This window comes from Pieris brassicae, chromosome 1 (assembly GCF_905147105.1).
Source record: "Pieris brassicae chromosome 1, ilPieBrab1.1, whole genome shotgun sequence".
NCBI lineage: Eukaryota > Metazoa > Arthropoda > Insecta > Lepidoptera > Pieridae > Pieris > Pieris brassicae.
This window is the reverse complement of record NC_059665.1, coordinates 8,346,259-8,373,548: the sequence shown is the minus strand read 5'-3', so window position 1 is coordinate 8,373,548 and position 27,290 is coordinate 8,346,259. Positions and strand designations below refer to the sequence as shown.

The window sequence follows — 27,290 nt, the reverse complement described above, 5'->3', positions numbered from 1 at the left end:
CTTCCTATAATTATTTTTTTCGGTTATATACCTTTCGTAGTTAATGGACAGAGAACATGTACTACCGTCTCTTTAGATGTTCTTGCTCTACAATGATGAGAATCCAGCATCCGTCATCATCTGTGTTACCATTCCCAGTGATTTTTTTCTTCCACTATTGAATAGACTATATCCTCACTTGGTAGGAATAACTCTGTACCGCCGTTGTTATATGCAGTATGTAGAAGGTTTATTGCTATGAAAATAATAGGATACGGAAGGCTCTAGTCAAAGTGATAATAATCACCGAAATAGACACAAGTAAATCAAGAAAAGTTACAATAAAACTATTTTTTCAATAAGTATACTAAGTGGTTAGAATATAGAAAAAATCGCAAAATGTTGGTACTTAAATATAAATTTACTAGCTGGGATTTAAATATCACGGGCAAAGAATACAATGATATGAAGGAGCCCTGTCAAATAACAATGACATTTAAATCGTATTAACTTAAATCTCACGAGGTACATGCAAATTTCAGCTGTATAACACAGTACTAAAGCTCAATTTATTCTAAAACTGTTTTTAAAAAACACTCTCCATTAAAGACTTTGCAACTTGACCCAGTAGTATTTACCTATTCATTTTTCAAAAAAGGAACTTAACGCCCAAATCGCTGCACTAATATTCAACAATAAGAAAAATAAACGGCTTTGTATAATTCACCAAAATTCAATGTAACTACATTATACTTTTAACACCTTATTGTATGGTGATAGAGTATAAAGTTGCGTATTTAATTTATTACAAAGACAATATTTAAGTGGTAGCTAAACAGAGGCGAAAAGGAAAAAAATAGCGCCCTTCTTTTTTTAAATTGTAATTCGTAGGTTCGTGTTGCGAATGCGGCGTTCTAATTTCAAAACATCAGTAGGTGTCATTGGACACTCCCTCTGGTGTACGGTTGACGGAAAGTTTTTTGTTGAGGATAAAGTTGTAGATAATTTCAAATTTTGGCATTCACAAAATATTGACACAAATTCTTTACCTCTTTGATTATGGTATTAAAATAATATCATATTTGAAGTATACAATTATGTAAAACGATTTAATATCGTCTATGTCGTCAATGAATAAACAAAGAGGGGCCATATGTGAATCACATTATTTTTCATACAATACTTTCTCACAGCCATACATACTTAACAAACATTTGAAATAGGAATCGAATGTTTTTAAACGGGACGTGTAAATGCTGTTCGAATTGTCACTTTAACGCGTCTCATTTCAAATTGTATTATTTGTGTCACACTCACACCCTCGTGACGTTAAGCTTTCCTTTAAACGATGTATTATAAAAAAATATTTTTGTAATTTCAAAAATGACTAAATACTTTTGGTTCACATTTATCACCATGACTATGTTAATCAAAATCAATATAATGTGCAAAGCAAACCATAACTTTATATATATAAATTGGATGTCATAGAAATTTTTGTACATGTATACTGTAATACAGAGCAGAGAGAGAACTAAAGAGCAGTGTTGTCCTAGTGGCTTCAGCGTGCGACTCTCATCCCTGAGGTCGTAGGTTCGATCCCCGACCGTGCATCAATGCACTTTCTTTCTATGTGCGCATTTAACATTAGCTCGAACGGTGAAGGAAAACATCGTGAGGAAACCAGCTTGCCTTAGACCCAAAAAGTCAACAGTGTGTGTCAGGCACAGAAGGCTGATCACCTACTTGCCTATTAAATTCACAAACGATCATGAAACAGATACAGAAATCTGAGGCCCACCCCTAAAAGGTTGTAGCGCCATTGTTTTTTATACTGAAATGCACTTAAACAAATTTAAAATACAGTGGTTGCCTATAAGAGATCGCTCGAAAGCAATAAGGCCGACATTTGGTCTTTTTATTTAATTATTTTAATTGTACTGTTTCTGTATTACTGTAACAAAACGTGAATAAATTCATTTAAAATACACTTGAATCTTAATAGTCCAACGGTTTTATAATTCAGTTTTGTTTTAATTTCTTTATTTTACAGAATAATATGATAAAATCATGATATGTAACATAACAAAAGCACTGGTTTGTATCGCGACAAATGCATATAAAAGTAGTTTTTTTTAATTTACTGTTTATGTTGGTTAACGTTAGGCTTTCTAATAACTGACTGAATGCCTCAACGTTCTATCGCCATAGACGTTGAGAACTTAATATTTGATATTTCTTATTTCCACAGTACATTGAGCAGTGTTGGCCTAGTGGCTTCAACGTGCGACTTTCATCCCTGAGGTCGTAAGTTCGATCCCCGGCTCTGCACCAATGGATTTTCTTTCTATGTGCTCATTTAACACTCGCTCGAACGGTGAAGGAAAACATCGAGAGCACATTTCAGCGTCTTGGTGTGTACCATAATTCCTTCCAAAGCGTAAAAAACACTGTCTTATGCTCACTTAAATCAGTTGTTTGCGTTTTGAATTATGCTCACTCAAATCAGTGGTTTGAGTTATGTATAGGATTTCTTTTTGTTAATAATAATACCAGCAGCTGAGTTTTATCATCGGACGTCGAGGCAGAATACGAAATTCCACCCTTATCAACTCGACGGCCGTCGTTCCACAACTGAGTGTTTTTAAGGCAGTTTTACCCGCGCACTATGTGGAACCAGCTGCTTACCGATGTATTTCCGAACAAATTCGACTTAGGGTCCTTCAAGAAAAGAGGGTACCAATTCTTAAAATGCTGGCAACGCAATTACGAGTCCTCTGGCAATGTGAGTGTCCATGGGCAGTGTTTAATGACGGAATAAGTGATATCTGTATCTTATATTCCATAATAAACGTATTTTATTTTATTTTGATATCAATTAGCATCAGGTGAGCCATTTGGCCTCTGTTACATAAAAAAAAAATATTTCAGTAATCCAAACATCCATCATCATTCATTTGTTTGAGTTCCATTCAGGAGCCAAATATGGTCCTTCCGTAAAACCGTTTCTTAGCTATGTCAGAAAACTTAAACCAAAGTAGTTGAGTAGCTCACAAACAAAAAATTATAAGTTTTTCGAGTGTAACGGGGTTGTTTCAAAAAGTTTTCCATGGGCATTCGTTGGCATACGAATGGCCACACGACATGATACTATCTCGTATCAGTTAACATTAACCGGAAGTCATTTAATTTATAATTACTTGTTTATTTGTACGATTACACATAATACGATTGTTTAATTGAATTACTTTGGATGTCTTGCTTTTTATACTCGTTAGTCGTTTGTTTTAAAAATGTGTTTTTTTTTTAAATCTATTAATAAGGAAACATGAAACCTCACGAATACAAGATATGTACAAAAATATATAAGGTTATAATTGTATTATTATTATTATTATTATGCTTATTTTTTAAAATAAAAATAGTAACTAAAAGAAAAATACAACAATAATAGCCACAAAATTGTTAACAGAACTGGATTACAATACAATTATACACATACTTATAATAAGACTAGGTTTTTGTAAAAGTGACCAATGTTTCAATCATTACAATAAAGACACTCAAACGAAGTGTCTATTACAATCCTAATTTTAATCAAGTTAATTAATATAAGAAAACTTATAAAATTGAGGAATTAAATATATAAATACGCCTCATAAAGAACATATATAACGAAGAGCAATAAAACAAACGTAATCATTTATTTATTTATAAAAAAATCATATTTCTAAATCACTTCCTTACCTGTTGTTTCACTGTTCCATCTACCTCAGTGCTTCCCAAACATTTTTGCCCATTTAGCCTCTCTAAAATTCTTATGCAACATACATAATTTTTAATATTAAAATTACTTCACATCATTCAATTACATCACTTAAGTAACTTAAATTATAGGTATAAGGAAGACATTTCTAGGAACTTAACGAAACACAGTAAATTTATCAATTTCCGCCCCTGTGTTGCACACATGGGGGAAATTGTGTGTTGTTGTTGAAAATGTGTGTTAAACACATTCTAGCTACTGACACATCGTGTCGGTAGGTAAATTTCCATTATGATGACGCTTTATGTAACTAGAATAGTAACATTGTAGTTTTTCTGCTTGATTGAAAGAAAAGAAGGAACTTTATACATAACAAAGGATGTTTAGTTAAAAAGAACCACAACCTTTTTAAGTTTAGGCCTCAGATTTCTGTCAGATTTCTGATAATTTCTGAATAAATATTGTGTTAACGAATATTTTCCGTTTCAGCATAGGACACTTTGAGACGTACATGTTAGCCGCAAAATCGTTAATAATTATATTTATTAATGAATAACGAAGTTGCCTAAATTCGCCAAAGGGCAGTGTTCTTGGCCGTTAGCTATCTCGGTTAGATCGCTTAGTCACTGATAATGGCGAATGTATAATTTCTCATTTTGCCAGAATTTTAATCATCCCCAAATTTATGTTGCAACGTGTGTTATTTATTGCCTTTTTGTGGGTCAAGCTTATCAGTTAATTAATTACAAGTTTTTTTATGAAACCTAGTGCATTTCGAAGGGACGACACATTCTCAAAATATTTTGATAAACATTAAGGTATTGGGTCTAGTTTGAAAGTGTGACTCACAATCATGAATTATCCATATATATATTATCCATAGATATGTAATATATCATAACTTTTAAATTCAAAATAATGAACACATCTTCTCTTAAGCGCCAAAGTAAAAAAACTAAAACCTAGGACTGTTGGTGTTTTTGTACCATTAGTTTATGTTTAAGCAAAAAAATTGTAGCCTAAAATGTGAAAATTTCAAAAATTTTGGAAATAATTAAAATCCTTACAGAAACTTTACAAGATATTAGTCAGAATAGTATTTTGCGAGACATTTGTAAGCACAAATAATTTTTGCAGTAATTCAAAGGAACAATGAAGTTGGAAAATAGGAGTACTTGATCTTTCTCCTTGTATAAACTAAATTAATTTAATTCTCTAGTTACAGATAAGATTTACTATTAGGTTGATTACTATTAGTTCATACATTCAATAATAACCATTATTTTTATTTTCTTTATCGATTTTTGTAACCACAGCATATATTGTACAAAGTATCAAGTCACGTGTCATTAAACTAAATTTTAATTGTTGTAAACGCACGTTTATAATTAAACAGATCATTAACTGTTTTGTTTCGGCTCAAGAAGCGTGTGTCAAAATATATTTAACAACTTTACATTATAACACATATAACAATAAAACGTACGTATTTGTATCATTTGAAGGCACATATTTGAATGACAACCTTGTATGCACCCATGTTTCAACTTTGTAATTTGAAATATTAGACAAAGTTACCTGGAAATTATTGAAAACAAAAATAGCCCATATATTAATAGCATTAAGACTTTATCCTATAATTGTATAAAGGCAAATTAAAAACGTGGTTCCCAAATCGATTAACGCATCCGAACGCATCTGCCATTCGAAATTTGAATAATGACAGGTTTAAAAAACAAACATGGCGGATACGGAACCCACTATTAGCCGTAATTTCGTTGTTATCTGTCAAAATGGACAGACGATTATACGTTTCGACTTATCGAGTAATTAGCACGCAATTTGTGTAATCGATAACTTTAAAAGCAAATTGAAAAATAAGTCCAATATCCCTTTGTCATGAAACAATGAAAAAGGAATTTACAGTTCTTCTTTTAAAGCAGTTTAAACATAGTTAAGTAAGAAATTGTAACTATTCAAAAACAGCAATTCACACTCATACCGAGCAAAAAACTGTAGTCGATTTCGATAATTAAGTGACAGATGATAACGACCGAGTCACAATCGGTTGGTGGCGCGTGGCAACACTCGGAGGCACGCGCGATGCCGCGATAACATTCCAAATTCAAAAACATTCCAAATTTAATTAAATTAAGATTCCGGAAAGCGCTCATTTGATCTAGCTACGATTAGGGTGTACAAATCGAATTCAACGTTCCATATTCGAACTTAAGGTCTGATTTTCTTTTTTTAAACTTAATTAATGATAGTTGAATGGTAGTTCACAATTTGAATTTTATTTTTCTAACGTTACGATTCATTTGGACGTTAACGTTTGAATAGCGTGTTCGTGACGGTAATTATATAAGGGTCGCGATAGGGCAATATAATCTGTATCTCTTGACGATAAAAACGAAATTGCTTTACTGTCGCCTTCCGTGACGTTGTATCGTTTGCTAAAAGTCAGTTTTGTAGCATTTTATGAAGAGTAATAATCGAATTAATATCGAGAATCGCTTAATTAAATAGATATGGTGAGTGTGGGGGGATTTTTTGGGATTGGCGTTTATTACGTTGGTTATGCGTCATGTTTGTTATACTCGAGGGAATAATTAACTGATACGACTATTGTTGCGTGTTTTTGAAGTAAATATTTGAATGTTAGGTTATTTTTTTTTATGGAACGTGCGGCGAATGAGCAGAACTCTCACCGGATGTTAAGTGATACCGCCCGCCCATGGATATTGCGAGTCGCGAGTTCGCTGCCGGCCTTTATGAATTAGCCGGCCATTAGTCGCCTAACGGAACTAAGTACCTACGCAGATTTTCATTCATCATTCATTATTTACAAAAAAATACACGCGGATTATTCATTAGAAAAATGTATTTTTATTTATATATTAAAATAAAAAGGAGGGCAACTGGCGGTCTTATCACTTTCGAGCCTTTAGACATGAGACACACCTATTTTCCCTATTAAAATTTAATTCGGCATACGTTCATCTGATACTGTTTAATTAATATAATTTTAGTCATATCATCAGTAAAACTTATGAGGTATGAGGACTTAAAACCAAATTGATAGTCTAGATAGCTCTATGGTTCTAAAGAATTGACTAAACATACTAACCTCTTTGTCTATAAGGGTAAGATTCACATACGAAACTTAGCGCTAGACTTCCGTACGTCAAAGAGTTATTGGATTTGACATATGGAAGGAATAATTCGCTATCGTTTCTAAATCTCAAATTAAAAGACGTCAATACCGTAAACTAAATCAGTTTCATTAACTATTAATTTATATTTAAACTGAGAGTGGTGTATAGTATATGAAAACTAAAATAATTAAATACTCGAAAACTTTATTAAAACAGTAACCACTTGTTGAGACCCCTCGCCGGAAACGCGTGGTCGGCCGGAAGCGCCGGAAGTTCTGGTTTAGTAAAAGTGTGCCGATACTTAACACCCTACACACGCGAATTTCAAGTACCTACAAATTGTTGAAGTGTGGGACAACAGAGTACAAACCGATATGATTTTTATAAATCTATAATCTCAAGTCTACAGTCTAAATTTCAAAAAAATACGTAATCGTTTTTTTTAATAATATTCTTTCGAATTCGATTTTCTGTATTCATGTAATTAACTGCTAAATGCAACGTATGTAGAGACTTCCGGTGGCCCATATTGAATACACGCGCTTGTCAACCTATGCCAGCTGGTTGAAGTAAATAATGAGGACCCCAAAACCTCTTTCCAATTCCAATTATCTCTGATTTAATGTAATTGTAGGATTCAACGAATTTAATTAGACAATGTGACAGATTTGAGAATATTAGTCGAATTAACTACTACTAACAGATATACTGTGTCAATTGTCAAAAACTTGTATACTTCACGGTATAACTAACAAGGACCCCAGAAACATCTTTCAGCGCAGTAGGATCACGTGAAAAGAACCTTGCACTTTGTCTCTCTTTTTTTTTAGGTACTCCATAGATGGTTCATTTCGTTGGGCGATTATCTTTCAAAGTGATTTTATATGAAGAATGAAATAAATTTATCATGTATAATATTTTATTTCTCTTAGGATTAATTATAATAATACAGTAATTTACGAAGTAATAACTACTATCAATAAATAACTTTGACGTTTTAGAATAGCGTTCTTATTCTAATTACAATTAGCATTATGGCAACACTATACAAAATTATTTCTATAGTTTTTGGTTTTCGGTAACAAAATTATTATTTATTACTATTTTTAATACTACAAAATGATTAGAGCATTTACAGTGATTGCTTTTTTGTATTTTAATATACAAATAAAGACAAGTCAAGAAGGTGATGGTCACAGTAGCCCACGAGGACAATATAAGGTATTTAGATACACACGTTATACCTTTGTTCCATATTCACGAAGTTGAAACTAATTGCACTGTTTTAGTACTCATCTATCTCTTTTCATCCAACGTAACGACAATTTGATCGAAAAAGACAAGAGAACTTTAGTGCCTGTATCTAAATTTAGTAAGTTTCGACATCCGGAAAAGCACGAAATTCGTTACTACAATTTGCTAAAAATCTTAATTATTTAACTTTATGACGTCAGTCATCATACAGTAATGACAAAAAAATTTTGAGATTCTGACAATTACATGAAATGTAACAGCCTTAAGTGTTCATTTAAAATATTTACGAAAACCAATAAACGTGACTACTTAATATTTGGCAAAGCGTAACAATTACTTAGAAATATATTTAAATATCTTACACAAAAAGCACAGTCGTCTTGCAACTATATACAATTGGCTAGCGATTTAAAACTATATACATATAATACAAATGTGCAATGACAACGATTTTGTACGTTATATCTCTTTGTGTTGTACGGGCAAGTTGATCTAAAGCTTCCTGGGACTGTTCGTGTAAACTCTACTTATACATACATTCATGACAAGAGAATACAAATCCTCTTTATAAAGTTATTATTGACCTCGCAATTGTTTTATAAGCAATAATGTTCATAGATTGTTCGCCTACGAATTGGAAGAGGAACTAATTAAAACATTTTGCTTTAATTGCCACAACAGAGTTGCCAACTCGGGAACTGCAATATTGCCCGTATAACACAACCAACCTAACTCCAACACTCACAACACATAATATGACTAGTTAGTACTGTCCATTCGCCGCGTCCCTCGCGGCGTCAAGCGGACACTACACTAAACTGGATAACGGCGCTCTAGAAGTGACTGGAGACACCGGTAATGGCTGCATCTGCTGCGGGGCCTGAGGTGGGAAATATACCCCAGATTCACTCGAGAATTGAGGGTGCAATGGCAGGGGGGTATGCGGCATTGTCGCTGGCCTCGATTCGTGATACAAAATTGGCACACGTACTAATCTCTGCGCAGCGTGCGCCATATTAGCAGCCTCTAATTCCGCGGCTAGCTGCCTTTTCCATTTGTTCCGGCGGTTTTGGAACCAGATCTTCACCTGTGTCTCTGTTAGGTGTAGACTCGCTGCTAATCCAGCGCGTTCTGAACTACTTAGGTACCTTTTCATGTCGAAAGTCGATTCTAGTTGGAATACCTGCGATCGAGAGAAGACGGTGCGAGTTTTCTTCTTCCGTTTACCGAGATTTGTGTTTGGATCTCGCTTTTCATCTTTGTCGAAGTCGTCGCTCTCGTCTATATCGGGATCAGAGTCTTGGGGATCTGGTTGTTGCTGGTATAATGCGGGGTGAAGTCGTGGGGAGCGAGGTGAAGAACGGGATGGGGATGGAGGAGAAGGTGCTCTTGGTGGACTGCGAGTTCGAGGGGAACCCCCGGCAGAACCATCCTCGTTCATTGTTGAGTCTTCTGTAACAATGAAGCAGATGTTAATTGTCTTGAAAACATGGTACCTACCTAAAGTAAACTCAGAGATGCCCCAAAATTCATTTTTGCTTATCCTATTAGTTTTTAATACTCCGTAATAAAAATAAATCGAACAAATCTTCACAAATCATCGAATGGAACTATTAGTGGATTACCTTAAAAGGTTTCGAAATAAATAGACACGATTCGGATCCAATTACCTCTGGTTTAATACGAATAAATCTAATTGTAGGATTCAGCGCCTTTAATTAGGCAATTTGGTAGCTTTCACGTGTCGGATTTAGTTTTGAGGTTAAATTAGTCGAATTAACAAGGAAATTCTATATTATAGTGGGCATGCTGTTTTTATTTATGCGTGGTAATCGTGAATATATCTTGTGTTTTCTGCTTAACTAGTTCTTAATTATTATATGATTTATACTACTTAAAAATAAGTAAGTAGTATAAATCTTTATAGCTCAGAATCTTTATATAAGCTTTAATTTGTTTTAGGTCTAAGTTTTTACAAAAAGTACAATATCAACTACATTTCTATCTCTGTTTTTATGTTTTAAAACTCTTTAAACATTTATTTAAAAATAATAAAACCAATTTCCCCCGGAAGCGACATTGTCACAAATAATTCCAATATTGAATTTCAAAATTCGAACACGACACGAAGGCGCGAAGCCGAATGTCATCAACGCGGTTGAATCACTACAATCGAACCGGGACATCAGCTGTTTGTCGAGCGATATAACACCTTAAGCCTCATTACTTAAGTCGAAAATCGGTTCCACAATTTGCACAACTTTTGAGATGACTAACCAGTATACGTTGACACTCAACGCGGTTAAAAGTGTTAGCGGGAAGAGGTCGTGTAAATTTGTTAGTTGTAGCACTGATTCGCATTGATTTTAGAAGCCATATCAAGTAATCCTTTGTTACCGTTGGCTTGCTGTTTACACAAACGCTTACTAGTTAAGCAGTTTATGAGTCTATTATGCGTTTAGAATATTATTTTAATTGAGTATTTTAACTTGAGGAATAATAAGTTACATTGTGTGGAAGAAGCGTCTCTAAGCTTGTTGACGTCGAAATATTTTAAGTTAACAGTGCCGTCTTTTTTCAAAACGCAATACGTTTTTAATCAGGGCACTTTGTAATTTACACAGGTACAAAGGAAAGAGAAATGAAGCAGGCTGCTCTTATAACAATAAACTTCGATCAGAATAAAAAAAAAAGACGAACAAATGCGTTGACAGCTATCCGAACAAACCACATTCGAAAATTAAAACAACCGCGACATCACCAAATGCCAACATTGCTTTTGGCGCGAATGCCGATTAATACAACTGGCGCACGAGCGAGCGGGACAGATATAGCTTTGACAGTTCAGTGTTGCTACACGTATAAATATAGTACGATGGTAGAAAAGCATTGTTCGGTCGGTTTGGGCCGCGTGAAATGGCGTTCGCTTTGTTTTCCCCGGAGATGGGTTTTGGAAAATTAAAGCGAAATGAGCGGGGTTGAGAGAGCAGACGGGATGACGATTGCTTGTTTACCATAAATATAGCGCAGGAAAATGTGAGAAGTTTCGTTTTATACTTAAACAAAAGATCTGTCTTATGTATGTTGGAAATTATTTTGGTAGTTTTTGTAACTGTATTCACAAAAACGACAGGGTGCCTAACGTTTGCAGTGCGAATTTGTGCGCCGTTCCATATATGAATATTATGAAAGGTGGGAAAAAATTATAAATACCTACAGATCATAATAAAAGTATACAAAGCTTTGTTGTTGGCAATTTATTCAAAAAAGTACCTCAAAAAGAGCTTTGTGTTCAGTTTTAATACCTTACCTACCTACCTAGAAATTACCTACCTGTGTTCATTAGCTTGAGGAATCACCTATTTTTGCTACAATAATAAAGCTCGCACTGCTATAAGCACTAGCATTATAAACACCTAAAAAAAGACATGTTGACCCATCAGTCAAAAAATTAAACCTACTTTTAAACGCATAATTAAGTAATGTACTTGCTACAAAATCGCCAACATATAAAATCCCAGTCATCGATTGAGGGAGGCCGTAGCGGTGCTAATCCGTGTTACAGTGACATCATTCGCGCCATTATCGTGTTCAGTGTTGCCATAATCGCACCTTACATAACTAATACTTTCAAATTTAGTAACGGCCTTAATACTATGTGATACAATCAAGGTTGCATACGACACGCACATTTAAATGATTTAAAATGGCTTCCTAATAAATAAGAGATACATCTAATTATGATACAATACAAACTTTTTAAATAAGTTCGTATAAGACTTGTGCCAGGCATATCGAAGTAAATTATGTGAATACAGTTAGAAAAACTATAATACAGTTACTAGATTATTCTCGTTTATCTATACCAATTTATTGTCTATTGCATTAAACATTTAAAAATATATATGTTGCGTATTAGTTTATCAACGAAAAGAGGTTTTGAAGCCCACAAAGAGCCCTTAGTTTTAATGCTTATACTTGTAACCACAATGTCTTCACTTATGCGTTAATACGATCAAGCGTAATGTGTTATAATGTAATGCATTTTTACTTTATTGTTAAAAATCGCTACAGTGTACTGTATCGCTTCGCCATCACAGTAAGCAGGCGTACAGTTCTCAACGTGCTACGTTCTCGTGCTACATGGGCCACTATCATCCACATCTATGAGTTGTTTAAAAAAAATATATTGCATAAATATTTACCTCTAGGTGGCGTCCGTTCGTGGGGCCTCTGCCAATACCAAGGAGCTGGGACAAGACCACCATACCTGCCAGCTAGCGCACTCCATTGAGATATAAGACCCAATCTGTAACAAGGATTGTTATTTGACTTAGAATTGATTGTTTGGGAAACTAGACTATTATAGATAATATGTATTATTGTATTGTCTTTGGTTAACATAGCTTTTACACATTGAAAGAAAACAATTTTTTTACCGGATTAAAGCTATTTTTATTATTATAAACTTATAATTATTTACATGTATAAACATTCTTTTCTTTCAATGTGTTTTATTATTTATCGGAGACATCAGTCAATAAAAAATAATAAGTAAATTGAATACGTCATCTTTTGGAATGTCTCATTTTTCATGTTCTATAGTTATTTATGTTTGGCATGTAATTTTTGTTTACAGTCTGTTTTAATGGTTAATATTTTTGTTTAGTGTATCACTCCAAGATGACACTTGAGATCTGTGTTGGTGGTCACATCATAAATCTGAGTTGGACAGTCAGTCAGTCAGGATTTTTAGTTAAAGTGATTGTGTATGTATTTATTTTTATGTGTATGTACTTAAATCAAATATATGTTTTTTTTCTTTAGAAAGTGTCATACTGTAAAGTATAATTTATTTCGATTTGTTGGCCGGATGTTAATATACAGGAGGAAGCCAGTCAGGTCAGCCTGTGTCTTTCTATCATATTTGTTTTCAAACTTGAACGATAGGTTTATGGGTTAGTATGCTGTGGAGATGGCAGCTGATTAAACGCCTTTTAAAATCGTGACGGAATTTATAGTTAGTTAAAGTGACATTAATTAAATAAATCCTCATTATTGGCTCTGAAACCAACATTGCCAGATACATTTATCATCGTACCCTTTTTTAGTTATTGCTATTTATTTTTGTTTATTTCCACGTAAAATAATGAAAATAACATGGATTTTATCTTCAGAATCAGCCCTTTTCCACGTCTAATAAAAAACAACAAAGTAGAGAGGTAATAAATCACTCTGGGAGCAATGTTGCCATTTTCTTTTCTTTTTTCAAAGCGAATGTTCACGATAGACATCGACAAGCTTTCTCGCTTACCAGTTAGATATCGATATATAAATATCGATTTGGTAACAAAGAGGATTGGCGCATTCCCTGGAGTGGTAGTGATGTACTAAATTATCGATAGATGAAAGCTGACTGATAAAAATGTTGTTTATTATAAGAGGTTTTTGTTTCATGTCAAATCTAATATACCATCGTGATTATTATTATAAGTAATTACAATATTATTTTAGGTTATTTCCTTTACATTATTTAAATATTAAAACTGATCTATTACGTTTAATAATAGTATGAATCAATACTTGTGTATCATATTATGTTTACAGATTTAAATGGATATTTATTTAATATAGTCAAAATACCTACATTTTAATATAAGCTAAGTCATATATTAATACAGTAGTATTTATTTTTTCTGTTACTAATAATATATAAGTGTACGAAAAACGCTTATTCACATAACTATTAAAAGATAAAAACAATTTCATAAAACTACTTAGCACTAAGGCAAATAAGCGTTACTGCTATTCGCAATGAAAAGAAAGGAAGAATAAAAAACAAAGAAACAATTATTATTAAAACGGTAAAAAATTAAAGATAACTTGCTACAATCACTCTACGGCCGCGAAGCAACGTCGCTACGTTGCTACGCCGTAGCACGTAGGCACTCGTAATACAATGTCGCAATAAACCAGTGTAGAACTAAATCTCGAACTAAATCGTGACTTTTTCCTTCACATTTCTCATAGGTGTTACGTATTTATTTTATATTCCAATTACACAGTCACTATTTGAAATTAGAATGTTAGTAAATCTAAGATTTCAAAATGATATACTATCGATAAGGTTACGTCCCTAGTAATACAGTGTAGCAATGTTTATCGATAACTTTGACAATGCCGATTGGATGCTTTATCGACAATAATTTAGCAGGCTGAATAGAAACAACTGATTGCGAATTTATGAGAATTTCTTTCTAGGAAATCGTTTAGTACTTGTTTAGAGAATAATAACTATGTGCTTTTTTCATTCATATCACCTTTAAATGTCTAAATAGTTATTAATATAAGCTGAAAGCACTGTTAAAGTTTTTTTCAACTCAATTGTGGTTTCTACAAGAGGATAATTATATTCAACTGATATTTTTTACTTTTCAAGAGTTTATCTAACAGATCCAATTTAAAGTCATAATTTAATCGTTTCAATCTAAATGTAATTTAAAAACTCACGCAACTGTTTGAGTCTGAAGCAAAAAATCCGAGAGAACCAATTTGCATTGGTCTTTCGCATTTAATCCCAGCAGGGAAGTTCCAAACTCAAATTCCATTACACGATAAAGTACTGCTTCCTTTTAAAGCGGAAAGGAAGAAGCCGCGCCATGATTGGTTGGCTCACCGCGTCCTGATTGGCCGTCTCATGACCCCGCCTCCCTCGAGGGGTATAAAAATCGATGCCCGTCACCCGCGCGTTTCTTTTTGCTGCGGCGCGTCTGCTCAACACTCCACACTTGTTACTAATAATAGCGTTTGTACTTTCTTTTATAGCATAAAGTGTTTACTTGTATCTCTTGTCTGTGCAAGCGACACGGGAGTCTTTTGTTGGTAGATAGGGAGGTATTCTCGGACGCGTTTAAAAGCTTCTAAGAGATATCTTTTCACTTATTTCTAGGTTCACGAGTCACGACGACAATAACCTAACGGCCATTCTCTAGAACAGGGCTTTTAACCGCTTAACTGTCAATATCACATAGTATTTATTTGGTTGCTTTAAGAGAAAATTAAAGTTTTAATAGCCGCTATTATGAAATAGTTTTACGAAAAATTTAAACGATTGTTAAACGCTACAAAGTATTGTACGAGTTAAGTGTTTTTGGACAATTGTCATCTTATACAATACGCCTATTTTATTCACAAGTACCGTTTCAATGAAAATACTTTGTTATACCATAAATATATCTGTTAAAAGTCGAATTTCACCAACATTTAGTCTTATGATGAAGCATGTCTATCAAAAACTGATGAACTGTGAAAAGCCATTTTTTACCTACAATATTTTTAATACTAAACTTACCAAAATATATTTAATATGTCTTTCACTTATCATTTCCAAAATATTTCCTAAAAAGTATTTGTATTTTAAATTTCTACATATAGATAGAACTCTAAAAACAGCAATACTGCAACCTGGCTGGTCAAAAGAATAATAACTAGTCTTATTTTTTTCATTGAACCTAGTATAAACATACTTAACCTTATATTCGATTCAGCGATTGCCGGCTATAATTATAACAGTTTTACAATATTTATCTTGAGAATAAACTGATTGTATTAATGTAATACAGAAAGATTTTAATACAGCAAACTTATCCTTTAAAGTAATACAAGAAATGCACCTTTTTAGATAATAATGCTTGTATCGCTATTTAAGTAAACAGGTATTTTCAACGCAGTCTATGTACAATATCTCCCTTCCCGTCAAATAAATTCCTTAAAAATCTCCAAATATATCAAATTCTCTTAAAGGATAAGGAGAGCTTCCCCTTACTTAAGTACCTACCCTTGAATGCAGTCAATTAGGGCTAACGCAAAAGCGGGTAGCGTAAAATTATAAATTATAATATTTTATAGTACCGGTATTATATATTTAATATATATCTATTTTGGTTCGGCTTATTTAATGATTCTAAGTTATGCTAAAGTCCGGCTTAGTTTTCCGAATAATGAGAACATTGCGTCATGTCATTATCAAAGAATTTTCAGCATCACATTCATACCTCACATTTAAAAACTTTAAAGGAATTGAAGTAATCGAACTTGATTACTATTTTTTACTAAAAATATACTTTAGTTTATGGTTATAATGAAGCTAGTCGCTACCTATTACTTAAGCATTAACTTATTAATAAATACTTTTAAAAAAACGTTTTAAAAGCGTTCCTATCTAGCGATATGTGTTGAGCTATTTGTTCAACGTTTAAGCGTCTCAAAATGATATTTTAATCGCTATCGCCTATAAGTTGGAGTAAAACCAGATCCATTATATTATTTATATTTGAGAGGGTAAGTAGCCGTCTCACCCCAAGAAGGCTAAGATTCTACCCACCCCATTTGGACCTATTAGGGGCATTTAGAGGGTCCCACAAGTATGTGTATAATCTGTGCTTTTTAACGCGTGTAATAAGGTTTTATTACTTTTATTAATAACGTCTTGATTCTATTTATTGAGGGGAGAGAGTGGTACACATATGTTATGTTGAGGTTTCTACATCAAAGATTTTGTGACATGTATGAGCTACATCTCACCAATAATTTTTGTCTTTTGATCTAACTCCGTTGTTTGGGCTTTGTTAATTTAGATTTATATTATTCATTTCTTTCCTTAAATAAAAAGATTAGAGACAGTTTTATATACGAGTATCTTCCTTAATATCTCTCGTTTTCTAAATATTTTTTCGTCTCAATTTACCTAATTAATCGTAAGACGTTTACAAAAATAAGGAAAGTAAAAAGTTTAGATGTCAACACGATGGCGGGAAAAGTGACAGATGGTTTACATCATAAACAAAATGTCGGACGTCACTGAAGGCGTAATTAGTCTAGGGGTGAAAATAAAGACGCTTTACAAGATTTCTTTTCTTGTTTTATTTAATTATTTCGATTGTTTTTATAATTAAGAGTAAATTTATATTGCAATGTTTTTCCTTCTAGCTTATATTTGTAATTTCAACCGCATCAATTGGACTCAAAATAAGTGGTTAAATACTTTGATAGTTGTTATTTAGTCTGTGTCATATAATATATAGGTTTTATTAGTATTTGATTGTTTTTATAAGTAAGTACTAATATTACCAGGTAAAATTGTATGTTATTTCTCTGTAAATACATTTTTATCTCAATTCGTTCTGTTGTTGTATTCAAAACTATCTAATTCAGCAAAACCGCGTTTAAAGGACAACATATCCCAACAAATTGTAGTCAAAACAAATGAAACGTCAACTGTCCACTGCCGACCGTGTTTACACGTCACTACAACCCATTACACATTTACGGGTTTGACAGATAAAAGGGTCATTTTTACCAGCGAATTTTACGCAGTGTTGCCAGATAAGGGGCCGAAAAACTATCTCGTTGATTAGATGGGGTAATGATGTTTCTTCTAAGGATTATTTTGGGACGTGCTCTTTCTCTTGTTCGAATTAAGTTAGCTGCGTGTATGGTGTTGCTATTATCATTAGTTAAGTTACAATGGATTGAAGATTATTTTTGCAAATATACTAATATATTGACTTCAGTTGGACTAAATAGATTATATTATAATTACAATACTTATTATTAATACAATAACTATAATTACTTTCGACAGTCAATATTATATATTGATTGTCAGAATCAATCCTAAGTTTGACCAAGAACTAAACGCTTTGTTTGCGTAAAATAAATGTTATATTTTTCATTGAATGATCACAGCCTTCCAAACTACAGCCAGTTAAAACTATTTGTCATTTACTTATTTAGTTTTGAAGCAACCATTAAAAATAACTTTTTAACTGAAAAGATAAAAACACTTGATGTAATGTGAGTTTTATTGATATAATTTATAGAGGATAAGTTAATAGAAGTTACTAGTAGCGTTTAAGTAAATTGTATTTATAAAGCAAACTTAATCAAAGCTCCATTACTGGCTTATTAATATAAAACTTTGTAAATTTCCATCGCCAGTCCTCGCCTTTTAGTGCTAATTTTAGTTGAAAAATAAATCGATATTAAATTGAAGATATCGTCCGTTTTATACTTATTTCGTCTTATGTTATGTGTTAACAAAAATAGTGATATTTAAATTTTAACTTAACATCTGTAAATTCCCAAATAAGTGTAAACCAATTAAAACAATTATTAAAATAGAAATAAATACTTTAAAAATAAAAATAAACTGTTTGATAAGACTGGTCTTCTATACAAATTAGTACATATGTGATATACATACCTAGACAGCATTGCATCATTCGCATTTCCAAAATGATTAGCAGCGATTGCTGCCTCCAATACATTCGAGTCTCTTCGTGGTTCAGCTCTATTTAATATCGAACTTATTGAGAAACTTGTATACGGCGCACTGCCTGTGGCCTTTTCATCCTTCTTCAGGTCGTAGAAGGGAGACTTCTGATCTTTTCTGGAGGGAGATGACGGGATATCTGGGCTGCTGGCACCCGATACCACGTTGACTTCGATGTCGTTGTCTTGAGATGATGGCGAGTCCATGTTTAACACCTCATTTTATTGATACAGTCTGTGGAAGATGGAATTTCGTTAGGATGTTGGGAATATAAAAATATCTAGTAAAATGGTTGAATTATACACTATGACCTGTATAAAAAACTAATTTCATAATATATACATAATCCTGAGGGAGTTCGAGTGTAAAACCATAGACTAAACAAAAACTATAAAATTGTATAGTTAATTACTTATTAGTAGAATATCAACATACTTTCTAAAATCGATCAATTTATAATTGCCTGTAACGATAATAATATTCTAAAAATAATTTGCGATAGGCGTGACCATAATATAAAATTATTGAAACAACTACTATTTAGTCACGTGACAATACAAATTTCAATGACGTTAATGGGTCACGCATGCCGCACACAGTATTCGGCTAATAACTCTCTGGTACTCTGTAAATATCAACAGTACTTCGCTATTGTTCTGGTTTGAATGTAATTCTTTTGATATGCGATATATCACAAGAAAATCAATCGTCCAAAAACTTACCAGTATTAGCGAAACCCCTAACAGTCTTAAACAATAAGATCTATTAATAAAAAAAAGCCACCCATTATTAACGGAGGGAGAGTAATCCTCTCTAATATTATCTTGAACCCCTGAGATTTCTTCGACAATAACGCACTTAACTGACATGAATAAATGATGTACTTCGTTCAATTACGTTAAGCTCATATACTCGCGGTCAGTTGTTGGGTGGCGCACGCCATTGTAGTCTTTCTAGAATGACAGATATGAATGATAGCCATATATAGATGGATAGCTTCATCATCAGACGTCAAGGCAGAACACGAAAATCCACCTCGACGTCCTTCGTTTCACAACTGAGCGTTTTTAAGGCAGTTTCTAACTCGCAAAACAACTACGTGGAACCAGCTGCCCACTGAAGTATTTCCAACCAATTCGACTTAGAGTCCTTTAAGAAGAGCGTACCAATTCTTAAAAAGCCGGCAACGCGAGCCTTCTGAGTTTTAGAATGACCAAGGGCGGTATCATTTAACATCAAGTGAGCTGAGAATGTTAGTGATGTAAAAAACCAAGCCTGATTTGAAAAGCTGTCAGCCTTATACTACTTACGATGACGTTTTGAAATAGAGAGTGGATTTGTGTCTGCGTTGCACTGTTAAATCTCGGACATATCGGCCAGTATGAATAGTAAATGTCAATTCAGCCTGGCGTCTATGCCAGCGATGTGATTATCGCAACTGTCGCATATTGGAAATTGATCCGTTAATTTATCACATTTATAACATCGTCTCTTGCCCCGAAATGAACCATACAAGACGTCACTAATAAATAAGTTAAATTTTAATTAACGAATAAGTATTATTTTAATCTAGCTTTCAACATACGTAGTTGTAAACCATTTATATGAACTATCAGCCGCCGCGCATTTAAACGTTGGCATTATTTAATGCAGTGGTCAGATAGGATCGGTGGAAATGTTCATTTTATATTATTTTGCGAGCGCTTTTCATCGTGAATCACCCGTTTGATCGCCACTTTACAGTTATTGATAAAGCGTTACAATTTAGTTTTAGAATAGTTGATGAATTTTTTACCCGTTCGCCGCCGTATCTTTACACTCAATATGTTTATTTTATGTATTCGAACATCTCCATCAGTTATGGGATATTAAGGGTATGCAGAAACAATACTTAGTATTAAGTTTGAGTCCCGTTTGTCAAAAAAATATTTTAATATGTTATATTAAATGGATTTTAACATGGTTCGCGGTAAGTTTCGTATTCCTTTGGTGTGTTTCACAGAAATTATCACCGCGGCTCGCTTAGTTAATTTTTGAAGTGGTACATCTTTATCGGCGTTGGAATAAATGTTTCTGTTACGCGCCATCTTTTTTTTGTCCCTACCACGGTTGAATCGAAGAGATTCGAAGCCTTTAATAACAAAAACATATAATAACGATAACAATGATAGTAATAATTCTATTACAATTAATGAAATTCTGTAATAATCTTAGTAATAAGGTAAAATGAAATAATTGTAATATTTGTATTCTTGTCTATGATAAGTAAGCCTTTTGTTAAACTTTATCTAATTTAACTTTGTTTAACCAATTTCTGTAAAGTTACATATAGTAGAAGATTTTTAGAAAAATAAGGTCATCAAGAAGTTTCACTTCTTATGTACCCACACATTTTTTTAAAATTGTATCTGTATATTATTTATAAGATACTATTATATTATATATATACGATATATACTTTAAATATTTATATTTTATTGTAGGATTATCGGTGTAGGTATTGTTGTGTAGTTCTATCGCATTATTAGTAACTGTTAAGATAAAATAATTATGTGAAAATTAATCTTTAACTCACCCGAAGTCTACTCAAAGCTGTTCCCGCTATATTTTCCGTCATTAATATTTAATAAATTAACTACAAATTTTAAAATCCAGTACTATTGTATAATAATCAACAGTTTGAATGTAACGCTGTCCTGAGGTTTTGCATATTTTACAGCAAGTCAACCGTGACTAATAAAATATATTGTAGCTTTTACATAGTATGTCAACGGACTTTATTTTTTATTCATAAAGGTTTTTATATTTACAATTATTAGATAGTATTTACTAATGCCTACTGCCATATGCTTAGTTTTGAACTACGCTTCTCGGGTTCAACGCAAGCGTCGCGCGGAAAGAGTGTGTATGAAAACACATACAAATGTTGCAATGATATGCTTTTGGTTTTTACAATAATATTGACTATTGATAAGTTGACTTTAAAGTTTTTTTATAGGACAAACGAGCAGTCGGTCACTTAAAGTTTAGTGCATACACCATAGACACCTGGGGCACCAGAAGGTTTGCAAGTGCATTACCAGCCTTTAGGGTATGGTAGGCACTTCTCTTCAGTCAGCAACGGTTTCGAGGTGCCTGGAATCTCAGCTGGTTCTAAAAAGTGGTGCGCGACAAGATTTGTCTTATTTTTTTTTTAATGTAATCTCGCTGTTAGCCTTAAAGGCCTTTACAGCTCAGCTCGGGCTGTTTTTGCGAGCGTAGCTCGGCCAGAATGGCGTTTTATCCCGCGGCTAGCGCAAGGGCGTCTCCTGTAAGACTCGAACCTTGGCTTGGCCCGTCGCGGGGTGGTCAGTCGCCTGAAGGGCAGGACAGAAGCTCACTGGAGTGAGCGAAGTGCGAAGTAAAGGTCCTCGACTTCCCCGATGAAGGCGGTTTTTTACCCTAATCTGTGTATTATTATTATTATTAATTTATTACGGATCCGTTAGTATGTGTCGGGGCCTCCTACGAGCCCTTTTTGTCGGGAAGGGGAAATAGTTGATGCTTTTACGCACCAGCGGATTGGGATGGTGTTTAGCCTTGTGAAAGTGGCGTGTGGACACCAACTTCATCCATTGGGCTATGGTAGGGAGAGATTTGTCTCAAAACGCGCTCTGTCACCAGATCAACAGAAAATGACCATTTCGTTAATACTGCTGCAACAAAATCATCAAATTTGTTTTATATGATATCAGTTATAAATGCTAATTATTTACATAACTCCACATTTCTTCATATCCGTTAAAGAAGTTCCAATATCTTCGCGTAAACAGATTTAGATAATATTCATTTGTTAAGTCATAGTATTTTTGGTTTAAGATGAGCCCGTGACGACGCAAAAACTCCATAAAAGAATTGCCAAACAAATAGACCTATTTATCCAGCTAATCGAATTTTATACAAAACAACTTTTGATGGTAAAACATGGCATTTGTTTAATGGTTTTAGTAATTCGATACTTCCATCAATCCACGCCAGGTGTTGTAAATCAGTGAGGTGAACGAGAAATCGATACTTTGAAATCGATTAACATTCTTTGATAATAGAGGATTTAACGCATTTTTTTAATTTATTAATTTCTCGATTCGATTGTTTGAACTCCCACCAATTGTGTGTGAATCTGTGAAAGCCAGTGTGTAAACATTTTTTTAAATCATTATCTAGTACGTGATTAGCTTATTTCTTACCTTACATTCTATGGTAAATAAAGAAATATCTTGCATAATGAGCAACTAATCCAACTGTTATATACACGGTCGTCTTCGGACGTCCGCGGTCCACAACTACGCGTATGTTAAGGCAGTTTCTGCCGTGCACCTCCACTATGTGGAACTAATTCAAGTAAGGGTCCTTCAAGTATTTTCTTGCGCACCAATTTTTAAAATGCCTACCGCACTCGCGAGCTCTCTGGCATTGAGAGTGTTCTATAAAAAATACAACGGTAAGTTCCAACCGTATTTGAGAGATTTGCGTAGAAACCCGACGGGCCAATCATGAAGAATATGGCTGCTATTTGTGTGGTAAAGCTTCTTAAACATCTGTGGACACACATTTCAAGACACATAAAAATATTATGTTTGTCATATTTATATCTTCTATACAGCTTATCGCGTCACAACAGTTTAAATGTTTTTAAAACATCTCTAAATTTCGCTTAACATTTATAGGTCCCGTTTGGGATTATGCATGTGTTATTATTCCTTTCTTCTTCATTAAATAGTATTCTTCTTTGTATATTATTCAGCGTTTGCGCTGCTTGCGTCGACTTCCTCGCTGTTTGACAATATAGATTAAAACATGAGAACTCGGCAATATGTTCAGTCAAATCTTACTTTTCTAACATTTAATTAATTTTGCTAGAAATTCTAATTTAAACATCATAACCTTGATGAAGATGACACCAACACAAATTTAACCCTCAACCCTCCATCATAAAATTAACATAAAGACAATTAAAATATAACAAAGTTAACCCTAAACTGTGGTGATCACGGACAGATGGCCACTTTGCGATACGATCTAACCCGTAAACTTTACAGCGCCTAACCCTATATGCTAATCGTGGTCAGGTAATTCGTGTAAGTTTGGACTATATTATCAAGTCATTTCCGACCCAACATTAGATTTCGATGTGAATTTTTTTCTGTTATTACTGTAACAAAGTCTCCTGCAACGCTATTTTGTCAAACCATGTCAAAAATCTGTTTGATGAATCTTAAAACTAGTGAAGAGCACAAGGTTTTCTTATACACATATTTGTAATATTAACGGTAGAGCTCTTATAAAACTAGAGACGATAGGCTGACGTAACGCGCGAGTGCGATTGGTCAAACTGGTCGTCGCGCGCCTCTGATTGGACGAGAATCGCCGTTTACTAATTACTATATGAAATGTTTTCTTTTGTTCTAAATACTCAGCCCACTGATCTTAATCACCCATGACTAACCTCTTACTCTTACAGTAGTAAGAGTAAGTACAGTTAGTTAAGTTTAAAATTATAATTTTCCACAAGAACTAAGCTCGGAAATATCTATTTTAAATATACTAACACTTCATTTATATGCTATATTATATACAAATCACAAATGCATTCAGTAATTTCGTGTTACCGATGAAATAATACTGTATTACTATATGATTGCATTTTATTAAACGATATATTTCCGTGCTTTCCCGTTCCTACGTAGTGCTGCCCGATGTATAAAGGTATTTATTACATACAAATAGCTGGAAAGAGGTATAGAAGTAACATCACTGTGAAGTCGGGTTGAGTCACTATTAAAGTTGTTCGGTTAATGTAAAGGGGTAATTCACACAACGATACTAATTGCCCATTAAGTGATTACAGTGTATGTGCAATCAAAAATGCATGAATAATTCATAACACAAATTGCTATAGTAAACTTTTATCTACATTTATTTCTATACTTCAATGTATATAATTCTGTTATAACCTGCTAGCCTGCAGCTTTGCTCTGATCATAAATAATTCGTTTTTTTTAATTATTGTATCATAATATTTATTTACATTTAGAATACATTTTGTATAATGATTATTTAATTGAAATTGGTTGCTTTAATAGAAATCTGATAATTACGAATAAAACTAATGCGATTAGATTTTTATACAAACTTGGCTCAAACCAATCGTTGGTGATTCTGTTAAAGATGGTATAAGCCGAACCTCTTGCTGTTTGTTTATATATATCTTATATATATGAAAATATTTTCAAAAGAAGGAACGCAATAGGCATATTGTAATTAATATATTATAGCCAATAACGCCGTATACATGTAATACGAATAAAACATATACATACATATATAGAAGTGATTTAGACAACATTTTAAAATTGCAATATGTAAACACAACAATGTACAAGCTTTATATAAAAGCTCTTAGCAAAGGCAAGTGTAGAGACATCTAGTCGAGGATCCGGTAAATGTACTTCATGACCTTCTATAATGAAACAAAAGAAAATGGAGACGCATTAAAGTATAAAATTAACTCCCAAAGAGGCGAGTTAATAGCTGGTATATATACCTTTTACATCATACATAATATTTTGTATAAATTGTAATATATTCACCAATACGAGTAGAGGCACTAGTCACTTTTGTTTAAGGAAATCAAACTCTATTTATTATTCATTTCACTAGAAGGCTATTTTAGGTATATCTTTGTAGAACTTTGACAAGAATTGAAAGCCTCGACAAGCGCTTGATTTATTTACCTACGTTTATAATTAATGCCCGGTAATCAGCATTTATAATATATACATATTTTATTAAAGCGTGAATCTTTGTGAAGTAGTATTTTTCCCATGCAAGAAATCAATCAGCAACTAATGAAAAATATTATATTAGTGTTAAGACCTTAATATTTCTTATTTGAATTTTACCAGCATATTTTCAGTTTGTATTTTTAAATATCTGTATTTATAATACACAGTATATGTTAGTATTAACACACTGTATAAAATAGTTGTGACACGGTTCGTTTCCTGTAAATAGGAAGAATGCTGTGAAACAGACGTAGCAAGGGGTGATAACAGCCATCGCATATTGTGTTAAATTTGTATTTTTGTTAATTCTCTATTTTTCGCGTAACAATATCAAAAATACTAACATATGTCAAAGTTGAAATTAATTAAGTAAAGTGCCTCCATTAGAAATTGTTATAATGCGAGTCATGGGAATAATATTCATAGAATCATTTGTTACAAAATTTATAATTTAAATTGCTTCTAAAATACACTATTTAAATCTATCTATTTGAAATAAACTGATCATGAATACTCAACAGGGAGTTAATAATAATAATAATCCAGTGGCGCAACAACCCAATATATCTTAGCATATGTTTCTTGATCATTTTTATTTCTAGTCTACGACGTGAACATAGACTGAAAGTCCATAAGTCAACTACTGGAGATCGAACTTATGACCTCAAGAATGAGGGTCGCATCTGAAGGCAACTCTGCTTGCTACTTCTGGACATGCATATGTATTTATTTTTAATATTAAAATGATAGAATACAGTATTTAATTAACTCCGAAAGAGTGAGGAACAAAGAAAAAGTATATAAAGTTTAAAATAATTTAAACTAACTTATATTTACACGCCAGCTGTAAAATAGCAAACCTAAATTTTGCATATTTTATATACACAAACAGTTTTATCTGTATATAAGTGGACATTTATCATACTTGTATAGTAAATGAAGTAATTAGACAATCAGACTTTTTAATAGTTAGCAACAATCTATGTTATATATAAATATATATAGTATGTTTTTGTCATAGGTACATCGCTTAATATCCCGGTCCAATGTCCAAACTCAACGATTTATTAAGACTAATTGACTTGATAGACGACGGTACAGGAGACACATATAATCATTTCAGGCTTGTTATATGGGTCTGGTAATAAGCAGTAGACATTTGGACGTCGTCAATGAAAGAAAAAAATTACGACGTATATGTAGTACATGCTTTATTCATGAAATTACTGTGTATTTTTACAAAACGGCGTTTATTATAAGTTACATTCCCAAACATACCAAGTATTCTAAATATATGTAAATAAATATCTGAATAACCCTTAACACGTATATCTAATACAACGCTACATGTGGGGATGTGCCCTGTACAACAGTCAGATTTTGTTTGTGTACAGATAAGTGAATATAATATTATGAAGTAAATCTGTCTTCCTATTGATGTCGTGCTACTTATATTAGAAGTCAACAATTGCCTTGTATTTTCCAAACTTCTTAACCATTCCTATATTTGATTAGACACACATAAAAGTGTTCTATTTTAAATATAGAATATAAATTATACGGATTTTGTATTGTTGATCAAACGTATGAAAAACATCAACGCGCTACTTACCGAATAAAAACAAATTCCTTCATATATCACTCACAAGCACAATCACACACCGGTACCAATTTGAGACGTCTTGCCACATCTATAATACTTTTAAAACTGACAACTACCCCTACGATTTAGGGCGTCACTCTACACAGTTACCACCCCCTGAGATTCAGTGAACCATACCTCTATTTCCATCCTTTTCATGCGAAAATATTGCTTGACGCAGGGGAATTTTACCCTTATTATAGTGTGTTAAGGGTGGTTGGATGTTGGTGGGTCTTCATCGATTTTCAAGTAGGGTAACACAATTAAAGGGCAGACCTTAACAGTTAAAACTACGTTGAGATTTGAGGTGAAAAATCCAAAGTGCTACCATGAT

General features: G+C 33.2%; 1 protein-coding gene across 1 annotated transcript; it reads right to left on the bottom strand.

Annotated features, from left to right (window-relative positions):
• Positions 1-8,624: 8,624 nt before the first annotated feature.
• LOC123710789 (homeobox protein HMX3-B-like) lies at positions 8,625-26,994 on the bottom strand. Its single transcript, XM_045663000.1, has 4 exons — positions 26,927-26,994; positions 18,422-18,724; positions 12,363-12,466; positions 8,625-9,609 (listed from the first exon to the last, which is right to left on the bottom strand). The coding sequence occupies exons 2-4, from the start codon at positions 18,694-18,696 to the stop codon at positions 8,966-8,968; spliced, it is 1,023 nt and encodes a 340-aa protein (XP_045518956.1). The 5' UTR covers positions 18,697-18,724; positions 26,927-26,994; the 3' UTR covers positions 8,625-8,965.
• Positions 26,995-27,290: the final 296 nt, after the last annotated feature.

What these genes read in the sequence shown, in the direction of transcription:
- LOC123710789 (XM_045663000.1), bottom strand. Translation starts at nt 18,696, where the DNA reads ATGGACTCGCCATCATCTCAAGACAACGACATCGAAGTCAACGTGGTA. An exon ending in AATGATGCAATGCTGTCTAG is followed by an intron (nt 12,467 to 18,421) that starts GTATGTATATCA and finishes TCCTTGTTACAG; the next exon opens with ATTGGGTCTTATATCTCAAT. An exon ending in CGAACGGACGCCACCTAGAG is followed by an intron (nt 9,610 to 12,362) that starts GTAAATATTTAT and finishes TCATTGTTACAG; the next exon opens with AAGACTCAACAATGAACGAG.